General features: G+C 47.6%; 1 protein-coding gene across 1 annotated transcript in view; it reads left to right on the forward strand.

The window, feature by feature from the left end:
- The first annotated feature begins 3563 nt into the window (after positions 1–3563).
- Positions 3564–24987, forward strand: part of PARVA (parvin alpha) — a 142101-nt gene continuing 120677 nt past the window's right edge. The window contains exon 1 of the mRNA XM_059708939.1: positions 3564–3832. Coding sequence (XP_059564922.1) covers positions 3586–3832 — 247 coding nt within the window. The 5' untranslated portion in view covers positions 3564–3585. The remainder of the gene's footprint in view (positions 3833–24987) is intronic.

Genomic DNA, 24987 nt, shown 5'->3' on the forward strand with positions numbered 1-24987 from the left:
GAGATACCAGCTGTCTCTCAGCCGAATTTTTGCATTGAGTAATTTGAGTTAAGGAGCTTCTTAACAAGCTCCTTAACGAGCTCGGTCTCCGAACGAATTAACTCATAAGTCAAGGCCCCACTATAGGTTTCAACTCAGCCTACTTCAGGGCCAGGCCCTGTGCAAGGCACTTCTCCCATATACTATCTCATTTAATCCCCTGAATAAAAAAACAGATCGCCTCACATCCATAAGGACTCTAAAAAGCATACTATCAAAAGAGAATATCTAAACTGTAAGCAAACTGGAGCAGTTTAGAACATTGCTTTTCAAATAATCTATGGTGAAGGACCAATCCATCATAGACCATTAGAAAAGTAAAATAAGACATGCAAAATATAAGCTTCCAATTTTTATTATTAAATTAAACTAATATAAAATTATATTGTTAAATTATGAACGTTTTTATTTTAAAAAATATTTATATTTTTATTAGTTTCAGAGAGGAAGGAAAAGGGAGAGGTAAAAACATCAATGATGAGAGAGAATCATTGATGGGCTGCCTCCTGCACGCCCCACACTGGGAATTGAGACCACAACCTGGGCATGTGCCCTGACCAGGAATTGAACCTTGACCTTCTGGTTCATAGGTCAATGTTCAACCACTGAGCCACACTGGCCAGGCTAAAAGTTTCTAAACACTCTTGGTTTCTACATTTATACCATTGAGGACCAATAACACAGTTTGCAGAAAAATACTGGTTTTCAGACTACACTTTGAGTAGCACTGATTCATAATTTACCACCCATTCCACCTGGGCCTCTCAAGAGGGATTAATAATTACCTTACTCAGAGGCAGAAAGGTTTGAATAACAAGACACCTGCATAACACTGGGCCCTGGAAACCATCCCCTGTCTACATTAACGAGACTTCACCATCCCGTCTTTACCAACATGACTTTATTCCACAGAATACATAAAAGATAAAAGTTACACATAACTACATTGTTATTTTCAAGAACTTACCTTCAAATCTCATGGAAACAAACAGAAAACCCTTAAACTTTTCAATAGATAGCATTGAAAAGACTATTTAATCTCGAAGACTCTTTCAAAGTCGTGGCTTGTGACCACTAATCCTGAACTATTTTATCACGATCCTTAGTGAAAATGAACTAAGCACCACCTCAGGAAAGACCTGCCTTAAACCAGATTCCAAAACCTTGCGATGATCCCTACTTTGCCCCGCTCTTCTCAGTCCAAGATGTTACTAAGCTGCAAAGGCAGGGCCCTCCTTACCGTCGTGTACAATAAACTCAGGTTTGCCTCCTCCACAGCTTGTTTTGCTGGTATTTTCTGGGAGCCAGCATTCAACAATCAGGACTTTCCTTTGTTTGTTCTGCCTTTTAGTCTTGCCCAGTGACTTCCAAACTTTAATGTGCATAAAAATTGCCAAAGAGGGCTGTGTACGCCAAAGCACGCACGTGCAATTTGAGAGATCTACATGTATAATTCTGACTGTGCCATATTTAGGACCTAAGCCCTGCAATCAGTAAAGAATAGAGCGCCTGATATCAGCAATCGGTGAAGAATAGAGCACCAGGGAATGTTAGAGCTGAAAGTGGTTTTAGGTGCCCAAACATGAGCACGTGGATCCAAATCACCTGGTGTAATTCCTGTCAAAAAATGCCCATCTCTTGGTTTTATCTCAGATGTACTCAACCAGAATTTCTAGAGATGGGGCCTGAGAATGTTTGCCACAAACTCCCTAAGGGACTGTGATGCACAATCAGGTTGGAGAGTCTCTCTTCTCTTCCATTTTGTAGATGAAGAAATAGAGACTCAGGAAGGGAGTAAACGTGCCCAAGATCACATAGCTATTGAGCTGTGCTTCTCATGATTCCTTGACAAAGTTCCCAGGGCTGGAGACCAGATTTTGGAGATGTCCTCATGCATCTAATATCCTGAACAAGTAGGATAATGATGTAATCAAAACAGTTCTGTGTTGCGTCTCAACATCTTTTTGCAATATTTCAGGGTGATGGGTGGGGGTGGGTGGGAGGGTGCGTAATCTTCCCCTGCTCCTGGGTGAAAGTTCTAGCAGTCCTCATGACTTCTCTGCTTCCTGTTAGGTAAGAGGCACGAGCTAAAGTATAATTTTCAAAAAATTGGACTTTTCAGCAAAGATCAAATGAACACATATTCTGCTTAATCTATTGATCATCTTGTTAGTTACATTTTTGTTCTCAGAAATTGCTGCTTATTAGTTTTCTCATTAGCTCAGGTTAAAGGCGGCTGAGCTAGTAAAAAAGTTTAAGAACATGTCCTCGGAGGGACACACCACTGGCCGGCTGAGGGCAAGTGGGCACGGGGAAGGGGTTCAAGCTCCAGGCAGCTTCTCCCCCCGGTCTTTCTTTATTCAGAGCACTTGTCTTCTTGAGACCACTACTTTGCTCCATTCTTTTGGTTTCTGCTCATCAGCATGTGGCTAAAAATGGACACCCAATCTTAAGTCTGCAGGATCATCACTAACTTCTCAACTTCTGACAAGTCTAAACCAACTCAGATTCTTGATTGAGACCATCTTATTGGCTGCTTTCCAGTCAAGCATTAGCAGCTCTTTGGGTCAGGTCACTCAGCTGTAGCTATTTGGAGGAAACATAGTTGCTAAGGGGCTGGCTGTGTGAGTGTGAGTGTGAGTTGTGAGTGTGTGTGTGTGTGAAAGAGACAGAAGAGCCCAAGCGGGCAAGCTCAATAAAACGTGCCCTTTAATCATTTCCCTCATGAGTCCTTGAAACATTCTGTCAAGAACACCCTGTTATCCCAAATGAGTCTGGTTGTCATTATGTTGATTTTACTTAGGTGGGATAAGTTGGGTGTGTGTGTTTTGGGGGGGCTCGTTGTCTCACAGGATGCCATGATTGTGCCTTCCCATTCATGTTTACACCAACATTTGGGATCCTCCTTTGCACAAGCCATTGAACTGCTAGAAGCAGGGATGTCTCTAAGAATAAGAAGTCTGGGCCCTGTGCTTATGAACGTCAAACCTCTCAGTTTGGGATGTGGAGTGGAGAGGAGGTAGGATGTGCCCACTTACGGCACAGCTGTGGCTAAGTGCAGGAACAGCCAGATGTGCCCCGTTGGTGGGGCCTAAACACATTTTGGTTCGCTCTATTTCTTTCCACACCCCCTTTTGGGCACAAGACATGAGCCTAATAACTGCAGAGGTAGAAATGCTGGGGTAAAGCAAGCACCTCAGCAAGCAGCTGAGTCAAGACCCTGGGAGACAGAGTAACAGGTGGGTTCAGTTCAGCAATCAGTGAACCGTGCATTTGTGCAAGGATCTGTGCTGGGTGCAGAGCCAGGGGAAATGAGGCTTTCAGGCTCCAGCGCTCCCAGGCTGGAGGGTCGCTCACACATCCATAGATAAGGCTGCACATCCTCCAAGGAGCAGATTTGAGGCATCCTCCCAGCTTTGGGCAGCCAAAGGGCGCAGAGAGCAGGCCTGCCTGGAGCGAGGGCCCGAGCGCACAGCTCCTCGCAGGGCGGAGGGCGGCGCGAGGGAGGGAGAGAGGGAAGGGAAAGGCGAGCGTGAGCTGCCTTAAATGCTTGGAATAATTCCGCTTCCGTTTGGAAAGCCGCAGCCTCAGTCCCGCCGCGCCCGCCCAGCGCCAGCTCCGCGTCCCGACCGGCCCGCGGCTGTCCGCTCCACCGCCATGGCCTCCTCCCCGCAAAAGTCGCCCTCGGCCCCCAAGTCCCCCACTCCCAAGTCGCCCCCATCCCGGAAGAAAGATGACTCCTTCTTGGGGAAACTCGGCGGGACTCTGGCCCGGAGGAAGAAAGCCAAAGAGGGTGAGTGGGGCGCGGCCGCAGGAGCGGCGGGGGCTGGGGTCCGCGGGGTTGGGGCTCCGGCCGGGCGGGGGCGCGCCGCGCGTGCCCGGCGGAGAGAGGGGCGCGGCGACGCGTGCGCGCGCTTCCCGGGCTCGTGGTGGCGGGCCGGGCGCGCCCCGCGGTCTGCGCCATCGTCCTGCGGGTGGTCGCCCGGGCGCTGCGCTCCAGGCCCTGGAGGCGCCGGGTGGAGCAGCCGGGCCTGAGCCCAGGCAACGCCGGCTCTGGGCCAGGGCCAGGGCCGGGGCTGCGTGGCCGGAGGGCCCAGGATGGCCGGCCCGCCAGCCAGGAGGCGGTGTCCGCCTACATGTAGGCCCCAGGTCCCCGCCTTCTAGGCGCCGGAATGCTGGCATTTCTCAAGTTTCTGCTGAAACTTTTCTGGGCGCCTTTGCTCTCACTTTTTGCCTTTCGTTGGTCTTTGAAATCGGGTTGTTTGTTGAAGTCCAGATGCAGCGGTGGTCTCTCTGGATCTTGCCCATCCCCAGGGCCCAGTGGGGCTCTGTTAATGAGGAGGTCAAGATCGAATGTTTGTTGAATGAATGAGTGAAACGCTGGCGTTCCAGGCGGCCCCCCAGGGTGAGGCGCACACACTTAGCATCATGGCCATGACCCTTCTGTGAACTTAGGAGTTGAGAGCTCTTGCAAAAACCATTTCCTTTTCCCACCCGGGTGAACTGAAGCGCTTATTTTTTTTTTTCCGGGACAATTTGCCTTTGCCTGTAAAATATTTTGTCTCATGGGCAGAACTCGCATCCTGGCTTTTGATTTGAAAAATGAAGTGACAGTTCTGAAGAAGCTAGTGATAGATGTGCAGGTAGAAGTTGCTTGGTTAAGTTTTTTTTTTTTCAATGGCTGCTCAGCGGTGTGGGAATAACCCCTTTGAAGGCTGTGCTACTAAGATGTAAAGTAAGTTTCATGATCCTGAGTTACTTTAAAGCGTAAAAAAAGAGCCCTGGCCGGTTTGGCTCAGTGAATAGAGCGTCAGCCTGCAGACTGAAAGGTCCCAGGTTCGAATGTGACCAAGGGCACATGCCCGGGTTGTGGGCTGGATCCCCAGTGGGGGACGAGCAGGAGGCAGCCAATCAATGATTCTCATCATTGATGTTTCTATCTCTCTCTCCCTCTCCCTTCCTCTCTGAAATCAATAAAAATATTTTTTTAAAAAATAAAGCGTAAAAAAGAACTTCACTGTTGAGAATTATCTAAGTTGACACTGAGGGCTGGACTTCCATTCTTTACCTTGAAGTGAGAAACTGCAAAACATCCCCCCAAATGTTCTCCCCTATTTGGTTATTTTGGTAAACCATTGAGTATAGTGTGCAGTTGGTAGCAAATCCTGAAATCCTGACTTGGCAAGTCTTTTTCTAGACTTCCCTTCTTTTTCCTGCGGTATTCCTGATAGGGACTCTAGCTTAAGACTGGGCAAGTCAGAATTTCTAGAGCTCATGTCCTCCCAGGAGGGCTCGCCCCACCTCTGCCAACCAACTCTTTAGAAAAGTTTACTTCGCAGTAAAAGTAACAACTTGGTCTCTGTATTCATGGAGCCAGGAGAATGAGTCTGATGGTGGCCCTTCACTTTATCAGGTGGACTAACCTATTTCCCCTCACTAAGCCAAACATTTCTGTTCCTATAGGTCAGTGGTCGGCAAACTCATTAGTCAACAGAGCCAAATATCAACAGTACAATGATTGAAATTTCTTTTGAGAGCCAAATGTTTTAAACTTAAACTATATAGGTAGGTACATTGTTATTAACTTAATTAGGGTACTCCTAAGCCTTAGGAAGAGCCGCACTCAAGGGGCCAAAGAGCCGCTTGTGGCTCGCGAGCCGCAGTTTGCCGAACACTGCTATAGGTGATCCTCCCAACAAGATTTTATGGCTTGCTGTCATCCTACCTCTTTTATTTCACTCAGGGTCCCCGCAGGAAACAGAAGGTCAACTTAGTTGGGACTTCGAAAATAATGTAGGGAGGGACCATTTACAGAGGTGTGGGCAGGGTTAAGGGAACCCAGAGGGATGATGAGGAAACCAGGGACTAGCAGCAGACGGGGATGGGGGACTGTGACCACCCCTAGCCCCGAAGGGATGAGGGGAGCACACCAGAACCCACAGAGAGCTGGAGCTCTGGAAGGGGGGCTGCCTGCCAGGAACTGCAGCTGCAGAGGGGCACAGCCACTGTCAGAAACGTGGAGGGGATGGAGCAGGGAGACGGGCACAAGCGAGCTCTGCATGTTCTCTCTCTTCTTGCCCTGAATCTCTCGCTGGTCCTTCGGATTGGCTGGGCCCAGTGGGAAGTCACCAGCACAAGGGATTCTGGGTGATGTAGGGGTCAGAGCAGTGTGGACAACAGATCATGGGCGGGGGGCGGGGGAGGGGGGTGGCAATGGAGAATAACAGACCCTCTCAAAGTGAGCTGCCCAGAAGTCAACGTAGTACAGTATGTAGACCAGTGCAGCCTGCCGTGGCTGTCGCCTCCTTGGTTCTAGTGTGGACATCGCGTTCTATGAAGGCAGCCAAGGCTGCTCTTATTCACTTGGCCACCTACATCACACTGTTAATCGCTCGTGGAGATTATCAGCTGGAAGACATTTTTATGTTTGTTGCTCCTAAATCATTCCTTTCCCCATCTCAGGTTTACTCCATTGGGTTTTGTTAAACCAAGTGCAAGGTCCTTTTAATCCTTGTTACACGTAACTGTTAAGTCCCGATTCTGTCATCCAGCCTGTTAGCTAATCCAGGCAGTGTAAATGGGTACGTTGAAGAGTGCATGCTTTTCCTAAAAGGGCCAGCCCGCACCAGCTCCAGCTGCTTGCTGTTGCACGCCACCACGAGCCCACGAGCCCAGCCAAAGAAGGCAGTGGGGCGGGTTTGAAATGACCTGCACTTGGTGAGGGTGTGCTGGTCTCGGTGATCAGTGCTTGACCTTGCTAGGCGCCCATAGCCATCTCTCCCGTAACAGCACGGTCAGATCCTGCTCTGGATCATGCCTAATCTCACAGCTCTGTGCTGTGCAGAAACTGCCTTCTTCCACTTAACCTCTAGTGTTCTAAAGCCTCCCTTCCTTCACGATTCCTCAAGATCATGATGCCGGTCTAGCCACAAATTATTTCAATGCTTTGGCATAGAATTTTCCTGGCCCAAGGACTATCATTCATTCGATATCTGTTGTGCCCCACTGTAGTACACAAAGACTGGAAAGACCTAATACATGTTAGTTAGCAATTAAAGTCAATAGTTTTATATAAAAACTAGTGACCCAGTGCGCCGATTCCTGCACATTGAAAGGAAATTAATTAGAAGGTGGCTGGTGGGGCGGGACTGGCTGAGATGGGCCAGACACACCCTGAAGCCAACCTCCCACGGTCCCTCCCTGGGTGTCTGCGGAGTAAGTGGGGTCCCTCCAGCAGGCGGGGTCCCTCAGCCTGGCCTGCGGGGATCAGGCCAAAACCGGCTCTCTGATATCTCCTGAGGGGTCCTGGAGTGTGAGAGGGCACAAGTTGCTGTTGTACAGGGTTTGGAATGCAAAAGCAAGTGTGTAGTAAACCAGATTCAGGGCAACAGTGCCCCAGCAACAACATAACCCACAGCTGAAGGTGGAATCGCGAGGCCACATGAGGAATTGGGCTCCCTACTTGCTGGTTTTGGGATGCATCACTGGAGAACCGAGAACCGCTGCTGCCAAGTCACTGCAGCTTGGCAGCTTCTGCGTTGAGCATCTGGCCCCTGGTGGTCAGTGTGTGTCATAGCCAAATGGTAGGAGGGACGCTTAGCATATTAGCCTTTCATATATATAGATGTGCCTTCCTAAAAGTACTTTCTAGCATAATCATAGAATGATTATAAGTCTCATAAGAATACATTGAAACTAGTCATCACTCCAGTGTTTTCATAAGGAAAAAAAATAGCATTCGAGAGGCAAGAGATAATAGAAGTTAAAAGTATGGCCTTTGGGATTAGATAATTTTGGGTTTGATTTCTGCTCTTACTCCTTATTTATTGCTATAATTTAGGACAAGTGTCTTAATCCCTCAAAGCCTTTGTTTCTTCATCTATAAAATGAGAATGAAAATTCCTTCCTTACATGGAGGTTGTGCGGTTAAATGAGATAAACATGCATAACATGGCACAAATAATAGCTATTAAAATTTACAGCTCAATTTTACAGTCTTTACATGTTGAAATAGTCTTTTCATTATGGACTGTAGACGATTTCATAGGTTCTGCAAATAGCCTGGTCGCCCATGACTGTGTGAAGCCCACCTAAGAATTATTAGGGTTCCTTTGGAAATTAGGGATCTTTTCTTGCAAGTCAGATCCTTCTATTTCCAAAATGTCACATTTCAGCACTTAAAACACCTGGGCCCCTTCCAGTGCGTTGTAGCTCACTAGAGCAGCTGTCGCCAACCGGTGGTCCGCGAGCCACTGGTGGTCTGTGAGGTCCGAAAGGTTGGCGACTGCTGGTTTAAGGGAACAGAGGCTTTTCGTTTTCCCTGTGGATCTTCTCTTTGGGGTTCCCAGTCCCCGTTGATGCCAGACATGCCCTCGTGTGGAGGTTCTTAGACTAGCCTTTCAGAGTCCACTTGCCAAGGGGTTACTTTTCACCTTGCTTCTTCCAGCTCTGTCCCCAAGACTTGCTCTTCCCATGAACACCATCTTGAATGTATTTGCCAGCTGAAGGTGCCCTACGTTGGGTCAGCAGTTATGGTTATTCCTATCGTTTGCCCAGTTATTATTTCTCAGAGTTTTCATTTTGTCTAGAGTCTGAAGTGTTTATAAGGGCTTTAATTAAATAATTTTCCTAACAATCCTAGGACTTACCACTCTGGTTCTTGTTGGCTGTCCAGTAAGACTGGGGAAATTCCCAAACTCTGCCACAGATTTATGGTTTCTGGAGTGAGCAGGACCCTCGGCAGGGCTGAGCCATCCTTCTCTCCGAATCAGCTTGTGTTCTCATTTTCTGAAGTGCCTCTTCATACCTTCACCACACAAGCTCTTCCCCAGACTTTGAGATAGAAAACTGAGTACCAGGTGTGAGCTTATTCAATTTTCCTTCAGCACCCCCCGCCCACCCCCCTTGTCTATACCTCTCCTTTCACGCTCCCTTCCTGCCCTATCCCTTCCATGGCTGTCTCCTTCCCCTTTCTCCCAGACTTGGCATAGCTAGACACCCTTTTCTCATAGCCTCAGTCCTTTTCATGCTGCCCTATTCTCTTAACATTCTGTAAATATGCCCGAGTCTTTCCCATTTGAAGAAAATATCCTGATACTGGTTCTTCTTAAGCTACTCACCAGAGGTCTTGAAAGCATTGTATGTACTGGCTTTCTTTTTCTTATTTCCTAGTCACTTCCCAATTCACTATTCCCAATCTTTCAGTAGTTATTTGAGAGACAAACATGTACCAGGCACTGTGCTGGGTGCTAGGATATGGCAGGGGGGAGCAGGAAACAGACAAAGATCCCTGCCCTCACGAAGCTTATATCCAGTAGAGGAGACAGATAATAAAGAGAATCATAAAATATGTGTATTTTGTATGAGTGATGGTAAGTGCTATAGAGTGAAATAAAGCAGGAAAAGGGAAAATGGAGTGGTATGGGATGAGGAGGTGGTTGGTAACTTTAAATAGGCTAGAGAAGGCCTCATTGAGAAGGGTATATTTGAGTCAAGACCTGAAGGAAGTGATAAGAGAGCCATAGGTGTATCTTGGAGAAGAGCGTTGCAGGTGGAGCAGTTGGCAAATTCAAAGGCCCTGGGGCTGGGGTGTACCTGGGGTGTTAAGAGCCAACACGGAAGTCACTGTAGCCAGAGGGGAAAGTGAATACAACTTTGGAAGCAGGTGTGGTTTCAGGGGTAATTAGTAAGGGTGGAGCAGGATATGTAGGATCCTGGAGGCCATTGTAAGACAAGGGCCTTTAGTCAGAGTGAGATGGGGAGGTTTGGGAAGGGTTTTCGCAGGAATGACATGAGCACCCTTCTATTTTAACAGGATCACTGGTGCTAAGTGATGGAGGGGGCGGGGGTGGAAGCAGGGAGGTGAGTTGGGAGGCTGCTGAAATGATCCAGGTGAGGGACAGTGGTGGCCTAGAGCTGTGGTAGCAGTAGGCGGGTGAGCATAGGGTTCTGGATATAGTTTGAAGACATAGCGGATAGGACTTACTGAAAGATTGGATGGAAGAGGAGAGTAGAATCAAGAGGACTCCAGGGTTTGGGTCTGAACAGCTGGCAAGATGGAACTGACCTGAACTGCGGTGGAGAATTCTGCAGAAGAACTGGTTTGGGGAGAAAGAGGAGCAGCTCAGTTTGGGCCGCTGTTTAGTCAGAGGTGCTTCTGCACTTCCCAGTGTTGATGTTGAGTTCGCATTTGGTTCTCGGAGTCTAGTTCAGGGGAGGGGTCTGGGCTGGAGACACATCGGGGTGTGGGTGCATTTAAAGCCTGAGAATGAATGGGATCCTCCAGGAGGGGAGCCTAGAGGTCCAAGGACTGAGCCCAACAGTTTTCCAACTTTTATAAGTTGGGAGATGAGACGGAACCAGCAAGAGATTGCAAAGGAGTGGCCAGTGTGAGATGCGGAAAACCGAGAGTGCGGGTCCTGGAGGCAGCTGGAGAGTCTGTTCTGTTCCCTCTCTTTAGGTGGCTCTGGCCGAGGTCTCCAAAGTCAGTCTCTTTTCAACATGATTCCACTTGCGTTCTTGGTGGCATTTGACACTATTCAACTTTGTCTTCCTCAGAATGATCGTGTCCCTTGACCGTATCCACCTGCATTGGCTCCCTGTGTCTCCGTGCCTCTTGCTCAGACTTCTCAGGCTTTTCTTCTCTGTTTGCCCCTCAGCAGCACTTCCTGGGGTTCTGACTTCACCTGTTTTGCTCTGTGTCTTGGTCTCCTGTGGATTATCTCATCTGCTCTCCTAGCTCCAGGGACCATCGACCCACTGAGGATTCTCAAATCCAGATCTTCACCTGTAGTCTGGCTGCATCTTTCCACCGTCTCCTGGGTGTGTCGGAGGGTCCTCAAACTCAGCACGCCCTCAGTGGAATTATTTTCCCCACTGGCCCAAGTCTGCTTCTCCTCCTCCACCCCACCAGCCGCCCAAGGTTGCAATGTTGTGGGCATCCTCTATTTCAGAGCTCAGCGGCTGTTTCTTAAAGGGCAGATAATAAGTAGGTATTTAAGACCTTGCCGGCCTTCTGGCCCCTTCTCAGCTCTGCCCTCGTTGCCATGGACCATAGCGTGGTTGCATTCCAACAAAACTTTAGTCATGGACGCTGACATTTGAATTTCAGATAATTTTTATGTATCACAAAATATTCTTGTTCTTTTTCAGCCATTTAAAAATATGAAACCCATTCTTCGCCTTCGGCTGAACACAAAATAGATGGCAGGCTGGCAACGGCCCGTGGACAGTAGTTTGCCCACCCTGCTTCCCTTCACCCCCACATCCAATTATTTCTCATTCTGTCTTCTAAAGATCACTGCCTTATTTAAGGCCCAAGAAGTGCTCTTTGTCTTTGAGGTTGCTTGTTTATTTTTTTTTAAACTTACTATCTTTCCACTCCACTAGTCTCCCTATCTCTGGCTCTTTTTTTATTCAGTCCATCTTTCATTCTTTTGCCAATGTGTTGTTGTTTTTTTAAACACAAAGATAATATCTCCCCAGGATGGACTTCTTAGGAAGGCGTTCAAGACCGTCACAATTGCTCGTTAGTCTAGTCTCTTTTATCTTCCTTTTAAGAAACCTCCATTTTAACCATGCCAAGCCACTTTAAAAAAAAAAGATTTTTAAATTGATGTTTAGAGAGAGAGGAGGAGAGAAGGAGAGAGAAACATGGATGTGAAAGCAACATTGATCAGCTGCCTCTAGCACACCCCTTCCTGCGGACCGAGCCCACCACAGCCCTGGCATGTGCCCTGACTGGGAATAGAACCGGCAGCCTCTCAGTGCACGGGACAATGCCCAAACAACTGAGCCACACTGGCCAGGGCATCAAACCACTCTTTATTCCCCAAACCCATCACGCATGTTCTTCCAACATGTCTCAACCTTTACACATGCTGTTCTATATTCTGGAATGACCGCCTTCCCTTCCCTATGCAACAAACTCCTATTCAGCCATTAAGACCCAACTTAGATATCCCGCTCCGTTTGATTCCATCTATAGCTCCCCCAGGAAGAGTGAGACGCTTTCTTCTCTGTGGCCCCACACCACCTTGTCTGTACCTCTGTGGCAGCGCTGGACACCTTGCCTTGCAGCCATTAGTGTGTGTGTGTGTGTGTGTGTGTGTGTGTGTGTGTGTGAGACGCATTATGGTGAAATCCCTCCTCCTGTAGCCCCCCACCTCCTGTAATACTGAACACATAACACTACTAGGAATTTCTATGGAATGAGTTTCCCCATAGTTTCCCTGGTGAAAATGGCCCACCACTAACTGGTTGTGTAATCTTAGACAAGTCCCTTCCCTCGCCCATTTCTAACACCAGGGATTAGGCTAAAGAACCCCGTAGGGCCCTCCCCTCTGGTATTCTGTGATTTCTGCACTCTCATTTCGCCAGGCCTCTCTCAGATGCAGTTTTATTGTCTGTGTAGGGTGGTCTGGGAATGACATCACCACAAAGACCTCTTTCTTCCCTCCACTAATGAAGGCACCTCTGTGTCGGAGGAGGAGATGGAAACCAGGATAAGTGGGCCCCGGCCCAAGGACACCTCCATATTAGGAGTCGGTCTCCTTGTCTCATGGAATATCTCTATTTGGTTAACAAGTGCAGTTCGTAATTGTGTTTTAGCCATTAGGACAGGAGAAGGGTTGGGATCCTCATGTAAAGGTTTGTAAGCATCAAAACTCTCCACTCACTGTAGGGAATAAAAGAACACATTTGGGGAAAACTCTACAACAATTTCAAAACCAGAAGACTTTTAAAAAATGAAATTAAAATAAAATACTTCAAAAAAACTGTTGTAAAGCTCCCGTTCAGTTTTCAGTTTGTTCTGTAGCCTGAAGTCAGTAAGAAATCCAAGTGATTTCTTTGCCTGAGGCCCGGGCCCCTGGACAGGGACGCTTTCTCTGCCTCGTCCCTGGCCCTCGTCCTCCCCTTCATTTCCCCGGTAGGCTCCAGGAGGACAGGCGCGTGTGGGCTGCTCACATTGGGACCGGAGTGCCTAGCACAGCACCCATTGCCCTCAAAATGCTTCTTAACTTACCGCCTGCATCATCCGACCAAGGGAGTTCCCAGGTTACTCCAAATTGTGTTCTAACCTCGGATGATGTTTCTAGTCCCCTGATTCCTTCCATCAGGGCTCAACTGCCTAGCGGGGCAAGGGGGGGGGGGGGCGGGTGTGTGTCTTTTATAAAACTGCCTCCTCCCTAGCCCTGGAATCACTTTATTCTTTTTTTAAAAAATATATTTTATTGATTTTTTACAGAGACGAAGGGAGAGGGATAGAGAGTTAGAAACATCGATGAGAGAGAAACATCCATCAGCTGCCTCCTGCATACCTCCTACTGGGTATGTGCTCACAACCAAGGTACATGCCCTTGACCGGAATCAAACCTCTGGGACCTTTCAGTCCGCAGGCCGACGCTCTATCCACTGAGCCAAACAGATTAGGGCTCACTTTATTCTTTGTGAAAAGACATTATCACTTAGCCCTGTTTGACAAACACACGTAGGCCCCCCGAGACCAGAGGTTCGGGCCCTAGAATCTGATTGTGCTCCGGCAGCCCTGAGCCTGCAGGAGGCCGACTGGTCCAGGGCGGTGAGGAGAGGAGCGTTGAGGCCAGTGTTCTTTGTTTCCATCCAGAAAAGCTTGCTTTGCAGAATGGTGTTGCAGGTATTCATGTTCCGGTGCTTACATGAAGGGCCGCGGTGAAATCGCCTCTTTGCGAGGTTTGGCGGAGACGAGAGAAAGGTGCAGGCTGAAGCTCGCTTCGGCTTCAGTTCCTCCCACCTGCAAAGTTAAGGAAATCTGGAAGTCAGAGCCAGGCCTCTGTCATTGCTCCCCAGCAGGAGAGCTCCGCCTCTGAGCTCTCCCCCCAGTTCACGAAAAAGAACCCACGGAGAAGACAGGACAGAACAGAATGGCTGGCTGCCGCGCCTTCGCTGAGCTCTGCCTCGCTCTGTTCATTGCAGCTGCTTCAGTCTTATTCAGGCCTGGGACAGATGTTTGCGTGGCGGGTGTGGGTCACTACAGGACATCTAAAATCCGGTTCTACTAGCGTCAACGAAGTGAAAGTTCTATTTGCTTGCAACGTACCAGCTGCCAAAGCCTTAGAAAAGCCAAACTTTGTGACTAGGTCACTGTCTTCCCTTCGAACCAGCGTTAGGGGAAGGTTAGGCCGTGGGTGGAAGAAGCAGTGAACTTAGAAGTATTCCAAGAGACTGCACATTCCCCTGGGGAGAGAAGAATGAACCAAATCACTTAGCATCTCTTTTATTTTTAATGAAAACTTTTTTCTTCCCCATTATAAAATTAGCCTATGCTTATGGGATTTATGGGAAAATTGAAAGAGAAAACAATCTTGCAAAGTACCAACTCCCAAAGGCAGTCACTACTAGAATTTTGATTTCTTTCTATTCTTTGTCTTCATTATAGCTTTTTTCTTTTTGATAATTGCAAGTATGCCATGTATATTAGATAGGTATTCTGTATCACTTTTCATTTATTATTATAAGGTAACTATTTTTCATGTGACTATAAATCTTATCAAATACACTTTTAATAGGTGCATAATATTCCACTGAGTGAATGCTCTATTGTTTACTTCACCATTTCTTTTGGTCCATATTTTTTTTCTTAGCTATAATGCTGCCTAAAGTGTTTTTATGGATATTTTTTTTTAATTCAGAATAATTTCCTTGCATGGAGCCCCAGAAGTGCAATTACAGGGCCAAGGCTGACAGCTGGCTTGCTTACTGTTAATACTTTGTAATTGATAATTAGGGAAAAATGACTGCTTTGGGTCTGGGTGGTCTTCCTGGTAGGTTGTTTGAAAGTAAGATCAACATTGTTAGGCTCAAAGTTTCTGTTTGGCTCCTGGCTGGCAGGACCAAGTCACCCAAGAGGTGGGGTGGGGTGGGGTGGGAGGCGAGGCCTCAGCGGGGTGCAGGTTTCCACTATGGCCAGTAACATGTTTAAAGTCAGCTCTGGTACAGGCACGTCTTTATTTCAGAACACTATCCTATGGCCATCCTTCCAGCTATATAAGGCTCCACGTCTCACACGCAGTGCCTGCTTTTCCTTATAACAGGGCCCAAGGTGTGGCTGCAGAGGGAATGGTCATCCTTGGAGCTACCCTGAGAGTCACAGCCACCACCACCTGTCGCGCTGGAGTGGGACCCAGGGGATGTTTGCTCAAGAAGTCCCTCCTTCCTTTGATCCCTTTGTCCCACCTCCCAATTTCTGAATTCTTGGACTTGCCCCACAGCTTGGTAACCACAGACAGTAGGCTAAGTGCTACATGGGACACATTTAGGTTCAGAGGGTTGGAGGGACCCTTCGTGGACAGACAATGTTCTTGGAGCCAAAGGAAGAACCCCCAGGCTGACCAGAGAAAGGGCAGGCTTCGGGAGCCTTCTGAGTTTCAGTTGGATTTTAACCGAGTGGGCTGGGCTGATGCCTCGGGGCTCAGTTTCCTCTACCTGCATTTGGAGTGAAGAGGCAGGTGTCTTATTTCATCTCCTAAGAATGGATCTGAGCCAGTTAGAGCCTGTAATCATCACCCAGCCCCCCAGGGAGTGTTTCTGGGGAGTCACCCATGCAGGCAGACGCCCTCCCCGGAGTGATGTGTCCAGGGCATTCATTTCATCGTTGAATCATACACATTCCCTTCACTCACTCCCTTATCTCTTCTGACATCTAGAGGCACCGCCCCTTGGTTCCGCTGTGAGAAACACAGCCTGACACTGAGGAGCCAAGAAGGGTGTTCTTCATGAGAACGCGGCAGGTCTCCTGAGTGAGGATGATGCTGGACCACAGAGGGGCGAGGCTACCGGCCTGTTCTCCTCCCTCAGTGACATAAACCCAGGTGGCAGGACTCCCAGGGACACCCAGGGGCAGGCTGTACACTTGTTTCTTTCTGAGGCGCAGTCATCGGTTGAATAACCAATCTGCCGTTTGCAGTATTACACTGACTTCTCAATTCAAAAACAATTGTTTCTAAAGCAGTTTTTGTCTTGGCCAATGTGGCTTTGACTGTGGGGCAGGCTGGCAAGCCCTGTGGCGGGGCGGGGTGGGGGTGGGGCAAAATGAGTCCGGAAGAGGGTCTGCAACCCCAATCACCAGCTTAGGGGCAAGGCACCCCAGGTCAGTCGAGGTGGGCACTGAGGTGGCAGGGACTCTTGGCATCTGCTGGGTGCCTGAGTCCTGAACCAGCGAGGCTCCTCCGAGTCCAGGGCGGGGTCTCAGATTCAGAACCCTGGGGACAAGGCTGACAGCACCTCGCAGGCATGCCAGGATCCTGGCTGAGCAGGTGAGGGGCAGGGGCAGGCCACAGGATTGGGGTGGACTCAGGATTCACCGTCCACACAGAGTGGATGCCAGTGCTCACATGGGAGCCTCGGTCTTGCCTCCCTCACCTCATCCCCCTGCACTCCTCTCCGCGGGGAGGGGTTTCCCTGTTTACCATACGGCTGAGTTCTGCCTGCTCCCAGCCTGCGGCAGACCTGCAGGGGGCAGGTCGTTAGTCATGGCAGCCGGGAGAAGCAAGGGCAGCGGGAACCAGCCGTTTTGATGCTGTTTGCAGAACACGGAGGGAGGGTAACACAATTCCACTGAAAGCACCTGGGGATACAGGCCCCTTGCAAGGAGTGGAAACTGGCTCTTGGCTGAGGGTTGCAAGGCCTCTCCTGGGGGCCCCAGTAGCTCCTCCAGCACCTCCTGGGCCTGAAGAACAGAGTGACCCCTTTTCCTGCTTTTCCTCCATACCTGTCATTATGGTGAATTGCAAGGCGCCCATGATGGCCATGGAGAGGTAGATTGATTTGTTCCTTCTGATTGTCACTGTGCTGAGCTTGGCCCGGGCGATGGGCGCCCAGATTTCACACCTTATAATGGCTCTGCCAGGGCTGGATGTTAGCACAATTGGGACTTGACACTTCAATAAATCAGAGACATCCCGCCGTGGAGATCAAAGTTCAGAATTGCTTGAATTGATGTTAGAGCAGGTGGGAAACCGGAGTCCAGGGCCATGAATCAGATGGATCGTAATTGTCTTCAGTTTGTAGGGCCTGAAATGCCAGCTTTTCAAATGATATGACATCAATTTAAGTAATTTGGGCTCCCAGTTACCTAGCTCTCTCAGTATTACTGATTCTGGGAAGTGTGATTCATGGTCTAGCTTATGCTCCTTGTCGGGGGGGGGGGGAAACCAACACAACCTTGCTTGTATCTCTGGTGTCAGACGGCTGTGTTTGTGCAGGGTTGGCGCCGATGGGTGGCCGGCTTTCATGGGAGTGTGGGTGACGATTTCCTGTCCTACCTGGATGTGCTGGTGACTCCCCAAGCCACACTTCCAGCCAGGACCTCTCTCCTGAGCGTCAGACTCATTAGCATGTGTGTGATGGCGCTGTCCCTCGCACACACAGAGCTGAACACAGGGCACGAGGCTTCTGACGAGGTGGGGGCGTGCTCCGCTGCTCACGCCCAGAGGAAAGATCTGAACCATATGGAGGAGTGTACACTTTTCAAAAATGTATTATAACTTTATTGAGACACAGTTCACTCATTTAAACAGGATCGTTCAATGATTTTTTTTTTTTTTAGTATATTCCCAGTCATGCAACCATTAGCCAATTTTAGAACATTTTTATCACGCCGAAAAGAAACTCTGTACCCTTTGGCAGTCATTCCACCTTCTGTCCCCATTCCCTGACCCCCAAGTAACCACTAATCTATATTCTATTTCTTTTTTAAAAATATCTTTTTATTGATTTCACAGAGGAAGGGAGAGGGAAAGAGAGATAGAAACATCAATGATGAGAGAGAATCATTGACCGACTGCCTCCTGCACGCCCCCTACTGGGGAGCGAGCCCGCAACCCCTGGCATGTGCCCTTGGCCAGCATCGAACCCGAGACCTTCAGTCCGCAGGCCAACACTCTATCCACTGAGCCAAACCAGCCAGGGTTCTATTCTATTTCTATAGACTTGTCTATTCTGGACATTGCATATAAATGGAATCTTATGTAAAGGGCTGCTTTCACTTAACATAGTATCTTTTTTAAGTTTCATCCATGCTGTAGCATGTATCAGTACTTCACACCTTTTTATGATGGAAAAACATTCCATTATATGAGCATACCACATTTGGTTTATCCATTCATCAGTTGATGGACATTTGGATTGTCTGTACCTTTGGGCTATTAAGAATAAAAATGTGGCTATGAAGAATTTTCATGGGCACGTTTTTGTGTGAGCATATGTTTTCACTTCTCTTGGGTAGATACTTAGGGGTGGCATTTCCAAGTCACATGGTAGCTCCAGGTTTGACGTTTCGAAGAGCTGTCAGGCTGTTTTCCACAGTGGCTGCACCATCTCGCATTCCCACCAGCAGTGTCGAGGGCTCCACCGTCTCCCTGTCTTCAGCGGCACTTGCTGTTCTCCTTTTGATTAAAACCATCCCAGGGGGTGTGAAGTGTGGTTCTCATTTGCGACTCCCTGATGGCTAATGATATGGAGCATCTTTTTGTGTGCTTTTTGGCCATTTGTAATCTTCTTGGCATTGGTTTTTCAAACCCATGGAGTTCAGGGCACATCTCCTCAGTTCTGAGCATGGATGGAACGCTGGCCGCTAATCCAGAGAGGTACAGCCGAGGAAGTCTCATCCTATCATCTTTTTAACATTGGCGGGGAGCACCGGAGACAAGCTGCATCTTGTATTAGATGCATTTTGTTCTGAGGAATGACTGTGTTCCTGAAATATTTCCTGTTAAGCAAATCATCATAATCTGATTATGCAATGGGCTTTCATTATTAAATTGGAAACTGTTTGGCTGGAATACAATTTTAGCCCCAAATTGTTAAAAAAAAAAAAAAAAAAAGAAAAGAAAGAAATCACACCAGGAAAATAATAATGATTTAAAACTTGTACGTTTAAGTGAAATGTGGGAATTCTTAATGATATGATATGACTTTTCAAATAATAATAGTGGCCTAGCCGATTTGGGTCGGTGGATAGAGCATCGGCCTGCGGACTGAAGGGTCCCAGGTTTGATTTCAGTCAAGGGCACATGCCTGGGTTGTGGGCTCGATCCCCAGTCGGGGGCGTGCAGGAGGCAGCCAATCAGTGATTCTCATCATTGATGTTTCTATCTCTCTCTCCCTCTTCCTTCCTCTCTGAAATCAATAAAAATATTTAAAAATAATAATAATAGTAACACCAATAATAGTAATGGCTTCAGAGATGAGCACTTGGGCTGTGCTGTTATGGGCCAGGCAATGTGTAGCTTTATTTATGTTAACCCATTTAATCTTCCTAACTACCCCATGAAATAGGTATTATTAGCATCTTTGCCCCTTTCCAGGTGAGGAAAGTAGAGGACAGAGACACCAGGTAATGTGCTCAAGGTCAAGGATAATGTACTAGTTAAGGTAACACTAGCTGCTATAACAGATAAGCCCCCAATTCTCAGATGTTTAATATAATAAAACGTGTATTTCTTGCTTATAGCAGGACCCAGTGGCATCTCTTAATTGGATTGCCTTCCACTTGGTTATTCAGGGATCTAGGCCCCTTTCATCTTATGGCGCTGCCTTCCTCTAATCAGTGGTTGGCAAACTGCGGCTCGCAAGCCACATGTGGCTCTTTGGCCCCTTGAGTGTGGCCACGAAGTTTCAATCGCACTGTACGTGCGCCGCTGCACGTGGTATTTTGTGGAAGAGCCCTACTCAAGGGGCCGCAGTTTGCCGACCACTGCTCTAGGTTCTCTGAGTCCTCGCCAATTAGTCGGTGGGTGATAAAGAGAACAAAACTGCAGTGGGAGGGTTTTATGGGCCAGGCGTAGACATGCTGGGTATCACTTCTGCCCACTCACCACTGCAGAACTCAGTTATGTGGCCACACCTACGTGCAAGAGAGGCCAAGAGACGTAGTTCAGTTGTCTGCCCAGAGGGAAATGAATGAGGTTTTGCAAATACATCCGTCGTTCTGCCATTACTTGCAAGTGGAAGACATGGGATTTGAACCTAGGCAGTCTGGCTCCAGAGATTTGCTCTTAACTAGCACATTCTACCACCTCACTGTGAACAGTGACTCAAAGTCTGAGAAAAATGTGGAGAGTTGCAGAGTGCTGGGGTCCAACCCCAGCAGGTCCAGGGGTCCCCAAAGGTGTGGACGGAGTCGGCGAAGAAGGAATGACATGGAGACAGGGTTCAGTTTATCAGCAGCCTAGCCAGGATCTCTAGCCAAGTTCTGGTCAGGATCTCCAGAGAAGTTCTGGTTAGGATCTCCAGCCAGGTTCTGTGTCCATGTTCTCTTGCTAGGTTCTCCAGGTTCTCCAGCGAAGTTCTGCCAGTTTCTGTACAGGATCTTTTGCCATGTTCTCTCCAGCGAAGTTCTTCTGTGTCTAGGTTCTGTGTAGGTTCTGTGCCAAGGTTCTGTGCCAAGGTTCTGTGTTCTAAGTTCTGTCTTCTAAGCTCTGTCTCTTTCTGTCTTATTACATCTGTATTTATACCAGTTGATTCAATCCTATCAATCTCTATTACAAAGGTTAGGGCGTTTCTTATCTCCATTCCAGGGAGTAAAGATTATGTAGCTTAAGCATGATTGTTCGTAGTTAAAGTGATTAATTACCCGCCTGACACTTAGTTGAGGGGTTTTATTCCCTCCCTAACTTCAGGGAAAAATCCCTACCTGGGGAAACAACCTTGTTCAGAGACCTTGGTTAAAACACATAGCGCCAAGAAGGTGAGCAAACAGTATGCCATATATGCCAGGTCCCTTGAAACAGCAAGCATAGACCGGCTCCCGGCAGCAGAGGTTTTTTTCTCAGTTTTCTTCCCACATGTAATGGTGCCTGGTGGCCTGAATGCTGTGCCTGGGAATTTTGTCGAAGTCACCAATTTCAGAAAAGAATAGCCGTGAGAACTAATGTTGACTGAGTGTTCACTGTGTGCCCGACACTGTTCTAAGCTTTTTACAGGTTCTGTTTCATTTGATTTTCACAATAAACCCATGAGAGAGAGAACTTTTATTATTCCCATTTTCCAGGTGAGGAAACTAAGGCAGAGAGCTTGGTTATGTGTCCCTGGGCCTGGAGCACCTCATGTGAAGCCGGTGTGCTGGGTGGGGACGGAAGGAAACAGGAGGTAGGAAAGCCACCCAACATACAATTCACAGCTGAGCCAGCAACTTGTTTGGAGTCAAATAGATCCCGGAAGTCATTTATGAGACAACCAGGAAAATGTAAACACTCGCCGGAGATTTCGACGACATTTAGGAGTCACTGTTAACTTGTAGGCTGCGAGAAAGGCAGTGTGGTTATATTAAAAAGGAAGAAACCCTTATCTGTTCTAAATATATACTGCAATGCTTATGGATGACATGATACCACATCTAGGGCTGGCTTCGAGTGTCACAGCATAGTGGTTGAGGTGCCGATGGGCACAAGTGGCCACGAGTTGCTTATTGCTGTAGAATGATGGTGGGTACATGGAGGATTGTTGTGGTACTAGACTCTCTACTTTGGGGCATATTTGAAACTTTCTGTAATTATAATAAAGGAGAAGACTTGAATGATTTAGACTTTAATGAATAGTCTGTCTGTAGCTGCCCAGATAGTACGTGAAGTGATGTGGTGGGCTCCCAGCACAGACGTGTTTGCTGGAGAACAGCTGAGCAGCCTGGGATAGTTTTGTGAAGCAGGCCTTCGGGGACTCTGTTTGGAGCCATGGGCCAGTTTTTGAATTCTGATTCTGAGCCGTCCCTGAAGGCAGCATTGAGAAGAATCGAGCTCCTGAAGATGAGCCTGGGGCCTCCAAAAGACAGCAGCTCAGGCCTCCTGAGTGAGGGAGACACCAGGCCAAAGTCTGGGCTCTGCCCCGGCCAAATGGCCTCAGCTCAGGCTAGTTGTGCAACCCGTGATGAATAGCCTGCTGAAAGGTACAGCACGGCCCCAGGCCCCAGCTGCACTTTAATTAAACAGTGAAAATCCATCAAAGACTTGGCCTCCTTCGCGGGCCAGTTCTCCTGAGTCCCAGGTGAAGCCGGCTCTGGGCTGGCCACGGGCCAGCAGGAAGGTGGGCTGCAGGCCCTCCGAGTCCCTGCCTAAAATCAACAGCCAGCGCTCTGCAGCCCAGCTTCCGACCCTATGCAAATGAAGCGTGGCATTTGGAGATGGTATTAAGTGTCCTAAATCAATATTCTAGAGACAGGACCAGAACAATTAAAAACCCTGGTTATTTCCTCCCCAGATTAGTGGAGTATGTATGGGTATAAGTTTTTAAATTTACTTTTAAAACTCAGCAGATTGAGAAAGAGGAGGTCTGCTTGAGGATGCTCTAAGCACAGTGTATTCCATCCTCAGCATCTTGTCCCGTTTTTACACATATCCAACATACGTCAAGCACCTGGGGCTTTCATATATGATGTCACATTTAATCCCTACAAGTAACCCTAGGAGGTCGTCATCCCCATTTTACAGATGAGGAAACTGAGGCTCAGAGAGGTGAAGTGACTTGCCCAAGGTCTCTCAGCTACTAAGTGGCACAGGGATTTGAATCGGTTTCTAAATACTAAAGTCCAATGCTTTGCCTGCTATAACCCAGCTGACTTTTCTGACTAGTGTTTATTTTTCATTCATCAGTAATAATTAACAATGATGAATAAACAGACCAATAGTAACTGTTTAATAATTTACCTTTTCCGTAGTCTTAAGAGGTATTGGCAGTTTTTCTAACTGTCGCTTTGTTCAATAAACATTTATTTAGAGGAAGCCTGGTAGGGGGCGGTTTCTGGGTTCTGGAGCCCACCAGACTGCCTGGTCCTACCACACACTGGCTGTGTGGCTTGGGACAAGTTCTTCAGTCCCTCTGAGCCCCTGTTTCCTTATATGCAAAATGGGATGCTACTAAGACCGCCTCAGAGGGTTGTCATGCAGATGAAAGGAATTCATCCTTGCAAAGTGCTTAAAGGAGGACCTGGTCCTCCGTGGACATTCTATAAATAGGACTTTAGTATTTAGAAACTGATTCAAATCTTTGTGCCACTTAGTAGCTGAGAGACCTTGGGCAAGTCACTTCACCTCTCTGAGCCTCAGTTTCCTCACCTGTAAATGGGGATGATGACCTCCTGGAGTTACTTGTAGGGATTAAATGTGACACTGCCAAGGTCCTGGAGGAAGAGCTGTGTCTTGCTGTCAGGGGACCTACCTCTTATGTTTAGTCAGCTGATAGCATCACCTCTATTTTAGTTAAACTAGCTAAAGATGTTTATGTTTATGTAAAAATGTTAAAGAGGCCAGAAATATAAACTGAAAAGTAAGGGCCTGTTTCTACTTTCGTATTCTTGGGCTACAGAGATAATAGTGTAGTCTATTATAATAGCAATGATAACAGTAATAATAGAATGCATAATAATATAATAATAGTATAGTATTAAAAATGTTCTATTTTGCAAGTATATGTACTTGTTTTGTTTCTGTACAACTGGAGTATCATTGTCAAGACTGTTCAGCAGTTTATGTTTTTTCACGTACCTGTTCATCTTGAGTATCTTTCACATATGGATTTATCTCATTTTTTTAAACAACTTATGCCCTGCCTGTTGTGCCATCATAAAATTAACCAATTCCCTATCAACGAACATTTCAGTGTGTGGTAGTGTTTTGCTATTCAAAACAATACTGCACTAAGCATGCTTGCAAACAAATAAAACATTTCTATACCTGTTTATCTGTACAACAAATTCTTAGAGGCGGAATTTCTGAGTCAAAAGTTAGGTTTGAGTTTTGTTGGATATCACCAAATTGCTCTCCAAAAAGGAAATGCGAGGGAAGAAAACCGCCTACCCACACTTTAAAACTCACATTTCTTGCTAAGAATTCAGTCTTGAAAAGAGAGGGTGGAAACTAAAAGTTACCCCGATCTCTCGTTCTATTGGGAATACTTTTCCTTAGCCACAAACTTTTAGGCATCGAATTCTCAGGCCTCTGGTACAGGCAGAATGTTCTAGATTTCAAGGCAAAAACCCTGTGTATTCTTAACTGTGTGTCTGCCCACTCCCAGACCCCTGTTCTCTGAAGGAAGAACTCTTGTTTTCTCCCTTCAACTTTCAGGGTAAATGTTTAGAGATCCCACACTTTTCTGGAATAGACACTCTTGGCTGCAGAGTCCTGACTTCTCACTTGTAGAGAAGGTCACAGGAGAGGATCCCCAAGCAGATGTCTGAGGCAGCCTCGCTGAGTGATCCGCCAGCCCAGCGTATGCCTCGCCCCCTCCCTGAATTCCTCCAGGCCTGGAAACAGCTGGGTCCTGGCGGTGTCTGTCCTTCTGCCTCCAGTCCCTTTGACAGGGAGAGATGGGACTTGGTAACAGACTGACTTCCTTTTAGGGATGACTGCTCCACCAACCCCCAGCCAACCAGGAGCAGAAAACCCAGTGACGAAGATGATAAATTGTGTCCAGGACTCGGGGGAAGGGGGGGAGGAATGGAATGACTCATGAACCCCTATATCCTCCGGTTACATTCCAAGAGCTGCCTTCCTTGGGGCTTAAGTCATCTCTAAGAGCAGTACCCAGCCGGCTGCGCTGCAGAGGAGGGCCAGCTGATGTTTGCTGGCCTGGCTGGAAACGAAGCCTGGAATTTTCTTTTGGACAAATCTTTTGAAGAGGCTGGTGACCCTGGCTGCCCCTGGGAACAAGATAGTACATTTCTGCTCTCAGGGGGCGTGAGGTCTGGCCTCTTGGGACCCCTGTGCTACTACGCCTAGCCGTGCCCTAGAGAGAAATGGACCTAATAGCCTGGTGACCCTGGGCAAGTCATGCCATTTTTCTGCACCTCAGTTTTCCCCTCTGCAAAATGGGCATGAAGAAAACTTATTACCAATCTCTAGGATTGTTAGTAATTAGAGTTAATTCATGTCAAGTGCTTAGCATGGAACCTGGCACACAGAAAACACTTCATATTACTTG

The sequence above is a fragment of the Myotis daubentonii genome, chromosome 9 (assembly GCF_963259705.1).
Source record: "Myotis daubentonii chromosome 9, mMyoDau2.1, whole genome shotgun sequence".
Lineage (NCBI taxonomy): Eukaryota > Metazoa > Chordata > Mammalia > Chiroptera > Vespertilionidae > Myotis > Myotis daubentonii.